Source organism: Hyaena hyaena, unplaced genomic scaffold, assembly GCF_003009895.1.
Source record: "Hyaena hyaena isolate Hyena2069 unplaced genomic scaffold, ASM300989v1 scaffold_1208, whole genome shotgun sequence".
Lineage (NCBI taxonomy): Eukaryota > Metazoa > Chordata > Mammalia > Carnivora > Hyaenidae > Hyaena > Hyaena hyaena.
In genome coordinates, this window is record NW_024081832.1 from 473,190 (window position 1) to 490,184 (window position 16,995).

General features: G+C 39.3%; 1 protein-coding gene across 1 annotated transcript in view; it reads left to right on the top strand.

The window, feature by feature from the left end:
• The window catches only part of SPOCK1 (SPARC (osteonectin), cwcv and kazal like domains proteoglycan 1), a 294,180-nt gene extending 286,995 nt beyond the window's left edge, over positions 1 to 7,185 (top strand). The window contains exons 10-11 of the mRNA XM_039222852.1: positions 3,099 to 3,236; positions 3,709 to 7,185. Coding sequence (XP_039078783.1) covers positions 3,099 to 3,236; positions 3,709 to 3,899 — 329 coding nt within the window. The 3' untranslated portion in view covers positions 3,900 to 7,185. The remainder of the gene's footprint in view (positions 1 to 3,098; positions 3,237 to 3,708) is intronic.
• Positions 7,186 to 16,995: the final 9,810 nt, after the last annotated feature.

The following is a 16,995-nucleotide window of genomic DNA, read 5'->3' on the forward strand; positions in this document are numbered from 1 at the left end:
ATGTGAATCAGAATCAAAATGCTAACCTCACCCCTCCAAAAAAAGAGGCAGTAGGCCAAAATATTTTTATGAGTTAAGTCCTTCACAGAAGAAGATGTATTTAAAATGTCTAGAGTAGGCAAAGAAAAATACCTGAATCATTTCATGAATTGGATGCCATAAAAAAATTTGAAGAAATAAAACTATATGCCTCTATCACTTAGTAACATAGATGCAAAAGGATCAACAAATTCAGTAGGTAGTATTCCAATAACAATGTATCATGACTGAGTAGTATTTATTACAGGAAAACAATATCTCAGTTACTAGTAGGATGACTGAATCAAAAAATATCCCAATAAAGAAAAGCCCAGGACCAAATGGTTTCACTGGTTAATTTTACTAAATATTTAAAGAATTAATACCACCACACCTTCCTAAACTCTTCCCAAAAAAGCCAAAGAGGAAACACTCCCGAACTCATTTTCAAGGCCAGCATTATCCCAATACCAAAACCAGAAAGGACCTTACAAGAAAATGACAGGCCAGTATCTCAAATAAATGTACATGCAAAAATTCCCAGTAAAATGTTAGTAAATCAAATTCAGTAGTGCATTAAATGGATTAAATGGATTTTAATTCTGAGATGCAAAGATGGTTCAAAATACAAAAATCAACCAATATGATATATTGTATTAATAGAATGTGATACTGAATAGATGCAGAAAATGGACTTTAAAAATCACAACATCCATTTGTGATTTCTAAAAACTCTCCACTAACTAGGTATAAAAGGAACAAACCTCAGCCTAAGAAAAGCCGCATATGACAAACAACATTATAGTCAACAGTGAAAGGTTGAAAGCTTTTCCTCTAAGGCCTAAACAAGACAAAGTGGCCACTGTTTCCACTCCTATTCAACATAGTACTGGAAGCCCTAGGCAGCACAGTCAGTCAAGAAAATGAAACAAAAGGCATCCAAGTTGGAAAGGAAGAAGTACAATTTTCCTTGTTTGCAGGTATGTTTCAACCAAGGAGGTAAAAGATCTATATATTGAAAAATCTATGACACTGATGAAAGAAATCAAACACAACACAAATAAATGGAAAGGAATCCCATGTTCATCGATTGGAAGAGTAAGTATTATCCATATCACCCAAAACAAACTATAAATTAATCACTATTCCTATCAAAAGTCCACTGGTATTTTTTGCAGAAGTAGAAATAACAATCCTAAAATTCATATGGAACCACAAAAGACCCCACATAGCCAAAGCAATCCTGAGAAAGAACCAAGTGGAAGACATCACACTTCGTGATTTCAAGCTACCTTATAAAGCTGTAATCATCAAAACAGCTTGGTGGCATAATAACAGACCCAAAGATCAAGGGAACCCAAAATAAACACAAGTATAATGGTCTATTATTAGTCTCTTTAATAAATGGTGCTTGGAAAATTGAACATTCATATGTAAAAGACTGAAACTAGAGCTCTTAGATCTGTCACAAAAATTAACTCAAAATGGATTAAAGACTGGAAACCATAAAGCTCCTAGAAGAAGACATAGGGCAAAAGGGTCCTTGACATGAGCCTCAGCAATGATATTTTGTATAGGACACCTGAACCATGAGCAACTAAATTAAAAAAAAAAAAGTGGGACTACATCCAACTTTATCAGAAAACCTACAGAATGAGGAATATTATTTGCAAACCATAGATCTTACAAGCGATTAATACCCAAAATGCATAAAGAACACAACGCAGTAGCAAAAACATGATTTAAAGATGGGTAGGAGATCTAAATAGGCATTATTCTAAAGAAAACATACACATGGCCAACAAGTACATGAAAGGATGCTCAATATCATTAATCTTCAGGGAAATGCTTATCAAAACCACAGTGAGAGATCACCTCACACCTGTTAGAATGGCTGTCATCAAAATGACCAGATATACCAAGTGCTGGTGAGGAAGTGGAGAAAAGGGAAGCCTCGTACACCGATAGTGGGAATGTAAATAGGTACAGCCACAATGGAAATCAGTATGGAGGTTATCAAAAACTTTAAAATAGTACTGCCATATAATCCAGTAATTCAACTTCTCAGAATATATCCGAAGGAAATAACATTCTGTCGAAGAGATATAAGTATCCTTATGTTCACTGCAGCATTATTTACAATAGCCAAGATATAAAAACAATATAGGTGTCCATCAACAGATTACTGAATAAAGACGTTATTGGTGGGTGAGTGTGTGTGTACAGAATAGAGTACTATACACCAGTAAGAGAAGGAAATCTTGCCAATTGTGACCCCATGGATGGACCCTGAGGACATGATGCTGAGTGAAATAAGTCAGACAAACACTGTATGATCTCACCTATATGTGGAATCTAAAGCAAAAACTCAGCAGCACCTGGGTGGCTCAGTTGTTTAAGCATCTGACTTTGGGTAAGGTCATCACCTTGTGATTCCAGTCCAGGCACACAGTGGGCTCTCTGCTGTCAGTGTGGAGCCCACTTCAGCCTCTGTCTGTCCTCTACTCAAGTGTGCATGCACACACTCTCCCTCTCTCTCAAAGTGGGAGGAACTGGAGAAAGGTGATCAAAAGGTACAAACCTCTAGATGTAAGACATTTAAGTACTAGGAACTTAATGTACAGCACGAGGACTATAGTCAACTTTGCTATATGGTACACAGGAAAGTTGTTAATAGTAAATCCTAAAAACATCTTTTTTTTTTAATCTTTCAGATGATGGTTGTTAAACTTATAGTGGTAGTCATGCCACAGTATATGTAAGTCAAATTTTGCCCTACAGTTGACATTCCACAGGGCTGCATATCAATTATATCTCAGTAAAACTTGGAAAATATTAAAAAGTTGTAAGAGTACGGCCCATTCACCATTTAGAGGGGAAAAATAAGAACTCATCAAAGAAGGGATCCTGTCTAATCTTGAGCAGACCCAGGGCCCTGTAATCTTGACTGCCCCATACTCCCCTGCTACCTCTGCAGAAGTACCCTGTCTGACATGTTAGCCCTCTTCCCTGTCTTTTGAGGGCATTAACCCTGAGTATTAGTGCACATCTTATTCAAATTGGACCTTTTATTCCCTCAGGAGCATTCATACCTCGGTGTAATGAGGAGGGCTATTACAAAGCCACACAGTGCCACGGGAGCACAGGGCAGTGCTGGTGTGTGGATAAATACGGAAATGAGCTGGCCGGCTCCAGGAAACAGGGCACTGTGAGCTGTGGTGAGTAAGGTCTTCTACATTAGCACCACAATGATGACTTGCATGTCCTCGCTGTATAAAGATCTGGGCAGAAAACTTTCAAGATGTGGCTGTGGTTTAAAGTGAGCAAGTTTACAACAGTGACATAAGTAACCGTGAAATCACACATGACGATGCAAAGCTAGCTTTCTGAGTGGCAGGAACTCACCATGACCAGTAGATTGGATACTGTTTTTTAACAGTCAGGACTGTTGCAGGCAGAGAGTGACTTCCATAAACCTCCCAAAGGTCTACCCAAGAACGTAGAACCATCTCACGAATTCTGGGGTCCCCGAAGCTTATGCTCCATCCAGGCTGAGATGCCCCAGTATTCAGAGAGTAAATTGCATGGTTTTTCCCTACAGTGGAGTCACATGCAAAGGAACAATTCACATGGTCCTAACGTATCAAGAGAAACTAACCCTCCATCTTTTCTCCTTTCTAACTGTTTCAGAAGAGGAGCAGGAAACTTCAGGGGATTTTGGCAGCGGTGGCTCCGTGGTCCTGCTGGATGACCAGGAGGATGAACGGGAGCTGGGACCTAAGGGCAAGTTGGGGAAGCTGAGGGTGCACACCCGGGCAGTGACGGAGGATGATGAGGATGAGGACGACGACAAAGAGGATGAGGTTGGGTACATATGGTAGTCCCCACGAGGAAGAGGACACGAGGTGTGCACAGAATTGCAAGTCACTTCCTACTCCTGCATTTGTATCTAAGACTGCACAGCACCAAGGCCTCTTCTCCGTTGTTGCTCTCTGTACCCGACCTGAGGTTTGGAAGATCGCTCCTTGTCCCCAGAGCATTCTGGTTTTGCATACGCTTGTGTGGGAAGAAGGGTGTTGTGTTTTGGTTTGGTATTTTTTTTTTAGAGAGGGGAACGGCTGGCTGAATTGGAGCCCCCTTCCCTCCCGTGAGATTCTTGCAACAAGCATGTGATTTATGTGGGATTCTGACAGTGCAGGGAGCCCCCACCTTGTAAACGTCAAAGCTGCTTTTTGATTACCCACAACAGTGGTTATTCCAGCATGGTTCCTGGCCTTATGGTGTCTAAGTGCTTTTCTTGTGTCCTGTAGATGTCGTGGAAAACACACCACACTGTACTTTTTTCCCTCCTCGCCCCACCACCCCCGGTGTTAATAATTAAAAATTAGTTTTCATACCACTCTATCTGGCTTCCTACAAACAAGAGCCTTAATTCAGTCAAGAGTTCCTCTGGGGAATTGATTTTCTTTAATCAAAATGGTGTCTGGATGCTTCTCTCTGTACATGCTTAAATAGGTACAGAGCAGACTGTATGTGTACAAGGTGCACACACACACCTCTCAGAAAAAAAAAGTGTTTCAAGATCCTCTAAAAACTCATCTGGAAAACAATGATAAATTTGTCAGCTTGTCCAGACCTGGGTCACAATTTTTGGAATAAGAAATGTGTATCAAAGTCCTTTTTCTGCACTAACAGCACTTGCAGCCTGCAGGCTGACGGCGATCCTTCCCCTATGCATTAGCAGACTTACTGGAAGCCCTTTTGATTTGGATAAGCCTCTGTCCGCCTAAATCACTTTTCTGGCAGAAGCCATGAGACTCCCACATGGGCAACTTCACAAGCCATCTCTTTCATTTCAGCTCCAAGCCCCACCCTGGGCTGCAACAATCCTGTCCACCACAGGTTCTTACCTTCCTGACCTACGCAAGGGCTTTTTTTCCAAGGATGTATCCACATCCCCTGCTCTCTGAGAAGACAATACCACAGTGTTCCTTAGCAGAAGAAAATTCCGGATTCTTAATCTAATGTTCTGCTTTTGCCCCATTTCTATCCACAGATCATAACGAGGGTACATGAGCTGTACAATTTTCTACCACTCATCATTTGTAAAAAAAAAAAAAAAAAAAAAAATCCCAGAGGGAGGCCAAAAAGAACATCATAGCACAGAGAAGCTAGGGTTGGATTTTTACCAGCTAGTCCTGCCCCCATCGCCTCACCTGCACAAGTGTCAAGAAACCAATGAAGAAAGCCCTTCACCAGTGTTTCTTTTCCCTAAGCAAGTTCACGATTCAAGTCTGTCTCCAAATTTGGCAGGGTCATTACCTCTGTCATTTTTAGATTTTCTGACCCTATCAAAGCTGACTCAGATACAAAGTACCAAAGAATAGTCCTCAAAGTGGCCCCATTTAGTTCAGTACCAACCCTTAAGCTCCCTCTCCACCGCTGATTTCCAACTACCTGGATGCCCTATTCAGCCTCCCAGCAAAGCTCTCTAGCCCACTTTTTTTTCCCCCTCTCTTGCCTCATGAGTTCCAGCCTGTCCACAAGACAACCAGATAAACTCAGGCAAAAAACTGCACTCTGTCAACCCACCTCCAACCAGCACTTTCCAATCCTAGCATTGGCCAAAGTGGCATCATCCCTAGAGTTAGTCTCAAATGGGAAATGAACATGCTTGATAACAATAAACTTCCCTGGCCTAACATACACGTGTACAATCAGGACCGTAGGTCTAGAGAGGCCAGAGGCAAGCTCTGTAGTGGGATTTCAACTGCATGATCTCTGTTTCAATTTTCTTTTTCTCACTTGAGCAAAACACTGAGATCATAATGTAGAAAGCAGGTGTTTAATTGCAGCTAAATTATAATAGAGTATATAAAGGAATCAAGACATTAAAAAAAGTCTCCGTTTACTGTACATCAAAGGAAACCATTGTTACCATCTCTCTGAGCTTGGAAAAATGCACAAGAGAACAAATTAAAATCAACAAATTGATTTCACTTGGAGAAACTTCTAGGAACAGAGAGCCACTGATTTTAATTTGCCTAATTATCTTATGACAAGTGTCAAATTAAGATGACACTTAAAGATTCTCAGCATTAACTTAATGATGGAGAAGAGTGTGCTCAGTAGTCAGAGTTCCCGGTAAGCTAACGAGGTGCTCATTTTCAAAGGTATTCCAAGAAGATACTTTGATTCATTAAGTTATTAAATAAAAAGCCCTCCCAAGACTGGAACCCAAAATCAGTGGAGCAACATTACCACCACTTTTCATGCCTCAACTTTGGCAGGACGGCACTGGACCTTTAAAGGGCTTTCGTACTATTCACATCTACTAAAGATTCGATTTTTAGTAACCTTATCCTTAGAAGTAAAATTTTTTATTTCTTCTTTTTGGGCAGGATTCTTTTTGCTATCATCAACTAACTACACATAAAAATCTTGATCAAAAACATAATACCATGATAATCCATTACCTTCTTTGAGACAAGTAGTGAACTGAAGCCTCACTAACTCATTATTGGACACTCGAGTAAATAGTTTTATTCTTAGTCCATACAGTGTTTCTTTTAGTACCGTTTCCTCGGCATCCAACTTAAATATCCCAGAATTTTCTTCCACCATGGTTAGCTGTCTGCCATATTAATGTCTTTTTGTTTCTACAGATATTCTTGGCATGGGAATACCTTCATACTGAATCTGAGGTTCTATTATCAGTTTCCCCTTCTTTATGCCCATTTCCCCACGCGCAGCAGTGAATGACTATGTGTCTGTCCAGGTCTGCCCCTCTACTTTTCCCAGAATGCAATTCACATTTGGTTTTGTTTTCATTTTTTACCTTGACCACATTGTACAGTAACATCTAAGAGCCCTTTCTACAGTGGGTGGTTTTGGTCTTTTTATACCTTTTTCTCAGAGTCACTGATGTTTGTCCCTGTTCAATGTGTAGCATTGTAATGAGAGCCCACCAAATCCTGAGTGTCATTTTGTTGTCCCTATTGTAGATGAAATAGTGATGTAGAAAAATCTAGTAAATTCTGAATGCTTTTCCACGTAGACTTATCTGGAATGTGAACACGACTCTTTGGTTACTAGTAAATGCTTTCACTGTAGTCCTGAGTAGGTGCATTTCTGTCTGTCTCAATAAATTTTAATTTGTCTGCAACATGTGACCGTATTTGTATTTTCTTATCTTGCATGGGAGCCACCGTGGCCATGTCCACACCTGTTCTCTGGAGAACAAACAGTATGGGCAAAGGGGACTGCCAATGCAGACCCCTCCTTCAAGCCCCCTGTACATGGCAGGGAAGTATACCTGCTGGTATACTGTCCTGCCCCTCCCTGCTCACCCTGTGCCCGCTTAGTCTACAACCGTATTACCCAACCCTTATTTTTGCTGCTTCCACCTCTTCTAGGCTTCACTTGGTTACATAGTTTTGACCTATCAGATTTCAGTGTTGTCATCCTGTTTACAATCATAAGCTTTCCCAATTCTGCCTATTCCTTCCCTCCCCTGTCAGTTATTCCCTAACTCTCCTAAAATAATAAAAAACCAAAAACACATTCTCCTTTACAGGGAATTCTGAGTTCTCCTCAGTTCATGGATTAACCCACCAGAGGCTCATCAAACATCAGAAAGCACCCAAATTGGAACAGGAATTATTTTCTTTCCACATTTATCCCCATTTGGGCCAGTGTGTCTATGACTTAATTATACCCTGAGTGAGTAATTTCACCATGAGCTGAGGTAGAAACTATCTTATGAATAATTCCATTCCTTTATCCCACGGAGTAGATTTTACAGACAATTTGTAGATTGACAGTTCAGGGAAAGGTGCTTCATAAATTCACAAAATAACTAACATCAGGAGAACAGTGACCAATATGAATCCTTCAGGGGAGATATAGCAAAGAGAGGCTGGCATTCATGGGCACACTCCAAATTCATCTCAAATCAGCACAGTTGTGCAGGTCAAATGTCACCTTTCTCCTCTATCTGTGACCTCAGGGATGCCACCTTGGCTCATTTAAAGGGCAAGGCCAAAGGAAGGAGAACTGGAAGCCAGCCACCAGCTTTGGTGACACAGGGTAAGCCAAAAGGTCACAGCACCTTCTCACAAGGCTTACCCACTTGTAAGATTTGCTTTGCCAAGGATTTGCTTACAAGGATTCAAGGAAAGAGGAAGATTTTAAACTGTATTCACTCAGCAAGCCTTTATAGATTCAGTTACAGATTTGTAGATGAATAGATGCTGGATAGATGAATGCTGCTATAGGTGGGCACCACATTCAGTTCGAGGCATGCCAGTGTGAATAGAGCCTGGCTGGTGCTCTGTGAACTGATCTCCTTGCTGACTTCTCTGGCACACTTCTCTTTAACTTTACATGCTTTCTCTGACAATATTTTGTCTGCCGTTGGTTTCAACTACCTCCTCTACTCTGATGAACCCCCAATCTGTACCTTGACTGTGTGTTTTCACTGCCACTCCATTCTTAGACATCACTTGCCATTTACATAACTGTACTTGAATTTCCCAGTGATACCTTGAAAAATGAAAACAATGAAATGGAGTGGATACCCCCATGACAGCAGGAGGCAGCAAGGCTGTTCTAACAAACAGGAGCCATAATACAAAAGATTGATAAACGTTTTCCATCCAAATTAATAACATCATAAACAAACTGCAGAGATAAACAAGAGACTAAAGAAGATATTAGTGACATAAAACAGATGAGGGATTAGGATATAAACATTTTTTAACTCCTAAATCCCTAAGACAAAGCCCAACAGACTAATGAGGAAATGATAAAAACAAGTGACTCACAGAAGACAGACAAATGGCAAGGAAACTATGCTCAACCTCCCAGATAATCAGAAAGACAAAGCAATGATCTTTTTCACTTAAAAAAGAAATCCTGTCACATGTTGATGAGAATGTGGCATAAACAACTTGCACACTTTAAAGTCAGAACACCCACATGGAGGGCAGTTTGGCAATAACTATTAAAATAAGAATATACACCATAGGACCCAGCAATTCCACTTCTCAGTAACTAGTACAAAGGGAAAATCATATAATTTACAAAAAACATAGAAATGTATATTCACTGCAACATCATTGTTAGAAAGGAAAACTGGGACAAAGTGAAACATCCATCAATGGGCCCACTGGGTGACTCTTCTGGAATACTATGCAACAGTCAAAAAGAATGACTTCATTTCATATGCACTGAGTTAGCAAAACTTCTATAATATCAATTGTGTGAAGAAAAATATTGAGGTGTGTAAAATACGGAATATATTAGGCATCCAAAAGGAATTAGGGTGAGCATGGAGATACATGGTACAAGGCCTGAAAGAACACCCACTAAGCTCGTAGCAATGGTAACTTTTTTTTTTAAGTTTACTTATTTTGACATAGGGACAGAGAGCATGAGTGGGGGAGGGGCAGAGAGAGAGAGAGAATGAGAGGGGGAGAGAGAGAATCCCAAGCAGGCTTTGCACTGTCGGCGCAGAACCCTACCATGGTCTCCATCTCACCAGCTGTGAGATCATGACCTGAGCTGAAATCCAGAGCTAGATGCTCACCTGACTGAGCCACCCAGGGACCCCAGCAGTGGTGACTTCTAAGAGGAGGACTAGGATTGTGTCTGGTAGCCAACAGGGGCATCAGCCTCCTCCCTGTGGTTCGCCTTTTTCTAGTAACAAAAGCAATACACCATAATGTCTTACACAATTTGAAATTAATTCATCAGCTTTCTCTTCACAATTTCTGTCTCTACATTCCTTGATTTCAGGAATGGAACCACCCTCTCTTATTTTTTCTCCCAACCTCTAATAAATCGCTGGATTCTGTCTGTTCATCTTTCTAAATATCTTTCCCTATCATCTTTCTTACCACCACTGTCATGATTCTGACCACCATGATCTTCCACAATTTCCTGAGGAATTTTCTAACTAGTGACCCTGCTGTATCTTTATCCAGCTCCAATGCATCCAGCTGCTGCCGATGCCAGAGCCATTTACCCTAAAGGAAAATCTGATCATGCCACTACCCTAATTTTCAAGGTTTCTCTTCGCATTCATGACCAAATATAAACTACTTGTTGGCAAACAAGCTCCTTTGTAATCAATTCCTCTGTATTTCTTTGTCCCCTTGCATTCCTCACTTCTCAAATTCTAATCTCTTTCTAAGCACTCTGCCTTTCTCAAGCTTCTGCCTGTGCTCTTGACAGTGTCTTTACCTAGAACTCCTAGGAGACTCAGCTCCATTATTACTGGGAACCTTTCTCAATTGCCCCCAGTAGAAACAGGCATTCTTCCTCGATTCTCCTCTAGCACCCTGTGTGTATCTCCAACACAATGCTTTGTGTCATGCCCAACTCCCTCATCAAATATGAAAGCTTCATCTTTTGAATTAGATGTAGCAAATTGCTATGTAGCAAATTTGCTACATTAGATGTAGCAAAATGACAGATTAAGAAACTCCAAAGGCTCCATTCACCCACAGAAATATTTAAAAACACTGAAAACTAAGACAAATTAGTAAGATCTCTGTAAAAAAAAAAAAAAAAGTAAAAGTCTGTAGTATCCAATCAACAGAAAGCCACATGCAAAATAGCAGGACATTCCGTGGTGTTTTCGCCTGCCCTAGACCACTCTCTTCCCAGTGCAGCATGGTATTGATCTAGAGCATGTGGCTGCCCAATTCCCAATTCCACAAGCCACAAGAGAAAAAATTTTTTTGCAATATTATAACCTGTAGGGAGGCTGCTTAAAGGACTGGTCTCTGGGTTACCTAACTCAAATTTTGGAGAGTGTAGCAGGATTCTCACACAGAGAGATGAGACACTGACGCTCCTCTTTCCAGGAAGCAGATGTATTTGTGTCAGTGTGGGCTCACCTGGCCAAAACCCCAAAAAGACTGAGCCCTAGGTGCAGTGGGGTGTAGCGTTTTATGCAATTTCTACCTCTTTGTCTCCGATATATGGTGACACATATAGTCTGACTGGACACAGTCCGAGTCACAGAGTCATGACAGCGTTATGCACATGTATGTGTATGGGAACTGATTGGTCCATGGTGCCTTCCTTTGTTCTGAGGAGGCTTCCACCACACTCCCTAGGGAGGGGCTCTACCACATTCTCCTTTTTGATGCTCAAACCCCCTATTTTGGGTCAAAGAGCATCATCTTGGTTTAGAGGTTTAAATTTCCATAACATCATCATATGCATGGCCATTTTCCTTTCAACCACCGGATCAATGAGGGTGGAGACAAACCATATAACCAGGGGAGCTAGGCAAGGTCGGATGAAGCAAGCTCCCAAAATCAAGAGAATAATACCTATAAGAGTTTTGAATCCTGTAAAAGTTGAAAACCATCCTCCAAATAACTCTCTGCTCTTTGATGTTTCAACCTTCCCAGGTCTGGAATAGGACAAGAACAACCTTTCTTACTCGATCTGTGACCTCTTCTATAATTTTTTCTTTCCCAACTATCTGTAGGCAGCACGTGCTCAGGTTAAACTTTCCACAAACTCTTCTCTCAGAAGCAAGCAAGTAATCTTAAGGCCAAGTGATTTTGAAAGATGGCAATGTGCGTTGTGGTTTGCTGCTTGCCTAGTATGTTAAGAGCTCTGGCAGTTTCATTGGTTATAATTTCCATGACTGCTTGCAGTCTTATTGTGCAGTTTAGCATGTAAATAGGAGAGCAGTAGCCCCAAAACCCATCCTCTGCCCAGGTGGCAGGGCCATAATATTGGATTATATAGTCAGGGGGCTATTCATCGTCTTTCCAATTGGCAATTTGTAGGGCACAATGTTTCCTTTGAGTCTCCCGTCTCCATACACTTGGGATTGAGCCTCCTTTAATAAGGGTTAACTACTCAAAATATCCAACAGGTATAGACCTATATACACCAAAAATCATAGCACCAAAATAAATGAAAAATATTGGCACCCTTGCAAGGAGAAATAGACAGCTCTATAATAACTAGACGTTTCAGTAGCTCACCTTCAGTAATGGATAAAACCAGAAATCATATCAGTAGGAGAGGACTTGTGTAACACTTTATGTCAACTGGACGTAACAGACACATACAGAATACTTTACCGAAAAGCAGCAAAAGACACATTTTTCCTAAGAGCACATAAAAATGTTTCAGGACAGACCATATTTTAGGCTGTAAGGCTAGTTTTATTGTTTTAAGACTTCAAATTGTATACATTTTACAAGACTGAAATCATACTAAGTATCTTTTCTGATCGCACAGAATGAAAATAGAAATCAGTAGCAAAAAGAGAACCTGATTTTATTTTTTACAAATGTGGAAATCAAATAACACACTCCTAAATGACCAATGAGTCAAATAAAAAATTGCAAAGGAAAGACAAATTAAATTGAAAATATACCAAAACATAAAGTGTGCAACGATAGCAGTGCTAAGAGTGCAAATTTATAGCTCTAAATGCAGATTATTTTTTTCTAACCTAACTTTACAACTTAAGAAACTATAAAAGGAACAACAAAGCAAGCCTAAAGCTAGCAAATGAAAGTAAATAAAAGATTGGAACAGATATAAATAAATAAATAATACAGAATATCAAGAAAAACAAAAGTATTTCACAAAGATTAACAAAAGTGACTAACAAAATTTAGTTAATTTGACTAAGAAAAAAAGAGAAGTGGGGGGACATAACTACCAATTTTATACAAATAAGAAGTATTATGAAAGTGTAGCGAACAATTGTATGCCAACAATTGAATAACTTAGATGAAATGAACAAATACCTAGAAACACACAATCTCCCAAGACAGAATCATGAATAAATAGAAAATCCGAATAGATCTATAACAAGTAAGGGCATCAAAAATCTCCCAACAAAGAAAAGCTCTGAACCAGACTGGTGCACTGGTAAATTCTAACAGGTATTTAAGGAAAAATTAACACCTGTCCTTTTCAAATTCTTCCCAAAAAAGTGAGGAGTAAAGAATACTTTCTAACTCATCTATAAGGCTAGCATTATAGCCTAAACCAGATACCAAAACCAGAAAAAGACACTACAAGAAAGCTATAGGCCAATATTCCTTAGTCTTTCCTACAAAAAACCTCAACAGAATATTAGAAAACTAAAATCATAAAAATATTAAAGATTTATAAGCCATGATCAAACCATTTATCCCTTAAATACAAGATGTTTCACCATATAAAACCAACATAATGTAACCCATCAAGAGAATGAAAGAAAAAATATCACACAATCATTTCAACTGATGCTGAAAAAATATCTGATGAAATTTAACTTTTTAAAATAAACACACTCCATAAACTAAGAATAGGAGGAAACTACCTCAATGTAATAAAGTCCACATAGGAAAATCCCACAGCTAACATCAAACTCAATGAAGAATGACAAAGCTTCTCCCCTATGATCATAAACAAAACAAGGATGTCAACATTCACCAGACCCATTCCACAAACATACTATTGGAGGTACTAGCTAGAACAATTAGGCAAAGAAAAAAAACTAAAGACAACTAAACTGGAAAGAAAAAAGCAAAATTTCTGTTTGCAGATAACATGATCTGAAATGCAAAAAATCCGAGTTTCCCAAGGAAAAATTTAGAATAAAATAATTCAACAAAATTGCAGAATACAAAATCAACTGACAGGGGTGCCCGGGTGGCTCAGTCTCAGGCCATGATCTCACAGTTGTGAGTGTGAGACCCACGCCAACCTCTGCACTAATAGTGTGGTACCTGCTTAGGATTCTCTCTCTCTCCTTCTCTCTCTGCCCCTCTCCCTACTCATGCTCACTCTCTCTTTCAAAATAAACTTAAAACCAAATACAACAAAATCAACCCACAAAAATCGGCTGTGTTTTTACACACAGTGAACAGTTTGGAAAGGAAATTAAGACAACAATTTTATCTACAATTGCATCAAAAAGAATAATAAAATACTTAGGAATAAACTTATCCAAGGAAAAAAGACATGTACACTAAAAGACTGCCCAACAGTGCTAAATTAAAGAAGACAGAAATAAATGGATAAACACCCAGGGTTCATGGATTAGAGGACTTAATACAGTTAAGGTATCACTATTAACCAAAGTGATCTAGAGATTCAAAACAATCCATACCAACCACCCAAAGATGGTAGGTTTTTGTTTTTGTTTTTTTTTTTTTTTCAGAAACCGATACATCTATCCCAAAATTCATATGGAATCTCAAGATACTCTGATTACCCAAAACAGTCTTTAAAAGGAAAGAAGCTGGACTTAAACTTTCTGATTTAAAAATGTATCACAGGGCGCCTGGGTCGCTCAGTTGGTTAAGCGTCCCACTTCGGCTCAGGCCATGATCTCACAGTTCATGGGTTCGAGCCCCGTGTCGGGCTCTGTGCTGACAGCTTAGAGCCTGGAGCCTGCTTCGGATTCTGTGTCTCCCTCTCTCTTTGACCCTCCCCTGCTCACTCTCGCACGCGCTCTCTCTCTCAGAAGTAATTTTAAAAAAACATTTAAAAAAATTAAAAATGTTTCACAAAGCCATGGTAATAAAAATAATGTGATACTATCATAAAGACAGATATAGAGAGAAATGGAATAGAATACAAAGCCCAGAAATAAACCCTTGCATATATGATTAAATGATTTTGAATGAGGATGCCAATATTATTCAATGGGGAAAACAGTCTTTATAACAAAATGGTGCTGGGAAATCTGGACATTCAGTTACAAAAGAATAAAGTTAGGGTCTTTCCTTAGACCATATAGAATATTATCTTAAAATAGATCAAATACCTAAATTTAAGAGCCAGAACCATAAAACTCTTAACAGAAAACAGAAGAGGAAAGCTTCATGGCACTGGATTGGGCGATGACTCTTTGGATATAACACCAAAAGGCAGAAAACGTTTGTGTTATTGAGTGACACTTTCAACAAAATGAAAAGGCAACCCATGGAATGGGAAAAATATTTACAAATATATATAAGGGATCAACATCCAAAATTCAATAAAAAATGACCCAATTATAAAATGGGCAAAACAAACAGCCATATTTCCAAAAAATATATGCAGCATTCATTTCCAAATAATATATACTAGTGACCTATGAGCACACAAAAAAGTGCTCAACATCACTAATCATTAGGGAGACTCAAGTCAAAACCACAGTGACATACCACTTCATGCCATTAAGGATGGTCATAATAAAAATAATAACTCATGTTTGGGCCAGAAGGTAAAAAAAATGGAAGGCGGGAATGTAGAATGTGGCAGCCACTGTGGTAGACACTTTTTGTGGTTCCTCAAAAAATTAAAGTATTACCATAGGATCCAGCAATTTCACTCCTCGGTATACACCCCAAAAATTGCAACAAGAGATTTGAACAGCTAGTGGGATTGTGCAGCAATATTCCTAACAGCATTCATCACAATAGCCAAGAGATGATTATAATCCAAATATCCATCAGTGGATGATGGATTAGGAAAATGTGGAAATTCTGACATATGCTACAACTTAGATGGATCTTGAAAACATTATGCTACACGAAATAAGCCAAACATGAAAATACAACTATTTTTTTTTTTTAATTTATTTCTAGGAGAGAGAGAGACAGCGTGAGGGTCAGAGAGAGAGGGAGTCACAGACTGAAACAGGCTCCAGGCTCCGAGCTGGCTGTCAGCACAGAGCCCGACGCGGGGCTCGAACCCACGAACCGCGAGATCATGACCTAAGCGAAAGTCGGACGCTTAACCGACTAAGCCACCCAGGCGCCCCGAAAATACAACTATTATTATGACTCCCCTTATACAAAGTACCTAGAATAGTCAAATTCATAGAGAAAGTGGGTTACCAGGGACTGGGGGAAGAGGAAGTAGGAACTGAGTGCTTATGGATACAGAGTTTCAGTATGGGGTGGTGAAAAAGCTCTAAAGATGAAAGGTGGTAATGGCTGCAAAACAATGTCAGTATCCTTAATTCTACTAAATGGTACGCTTAAAAATGGTTAAAACACTAAATTTTATGTTATGTATATTTTACATTAAAAAAAGCAAGAGGGATGGCTGGGTAGCTCAGTCAGTTTAGCATCAAAATTGGGCTCAGGTTGTGATCTCCTCAGTTTGTGAGTTCAAGCCCCACATCAGGCTTACTGCCATCAGGGCACAGCTAGCTTTGCTTAGGATCCTCTGTCCCTTCTTTCTGCCCCTCTCCCGCTTGTGCTCACTCTCTCTCAAAAATAAACATTTTTTAAAAAGTAAGAGATGTCTTATCTTTCTCTTATTCTTCAGTGCCAAACACATAGTTACCAGTTACTGTCTGTTGGATAAATACAGAATACAAGCAAATGGTAATGGGAACAAAAACAGACTGATGAGTTAATTCTGCCTGGAAAGGTTTTTTAAAGAAAGAAAAAAAAAAAAAACAAAAAAACAGAAGAGACCTCACAGAAAGGATGACATTTGATCAATACCTTCACAAAGGTTGACTTTTTCTGTCAATTCATACAGGCTGATTTTTTTTTAACAGCTTTATTGAGGTATAATTTACTTAGCATAAAATTTATTCATTATAAGTGTGACTTTCATTCAATTTTTAGAGTTGTCAGTCATATCACATCTATTTTCAGGACACTGACATGAAACTTCAGACCCTGCTATAGTTCCTTCTTCTCTCCCATTCTGAGCCCAGGCAATCACCAAAGTATTTTCTGTCTCTAGAAACTGATTTGCCTTTCTGAATATTTTATATAAATGGAATCCTGTAACATGTGGGCTCATGTAGGACTACTGATCACAAATCCATCATGTCAATGAGTTTCACTGCTCACAGGTTTGAGGATTACAAATTCGGATGGAAAATCGGATGCCAAATAATGATTTGAGTATCTTATCAACCACAGGTCTTAAGATTCTAAATAGCTGTTAGGAATGTTCTCCAAAATCAGAAGACTATCCTCTTTTTCTGACACT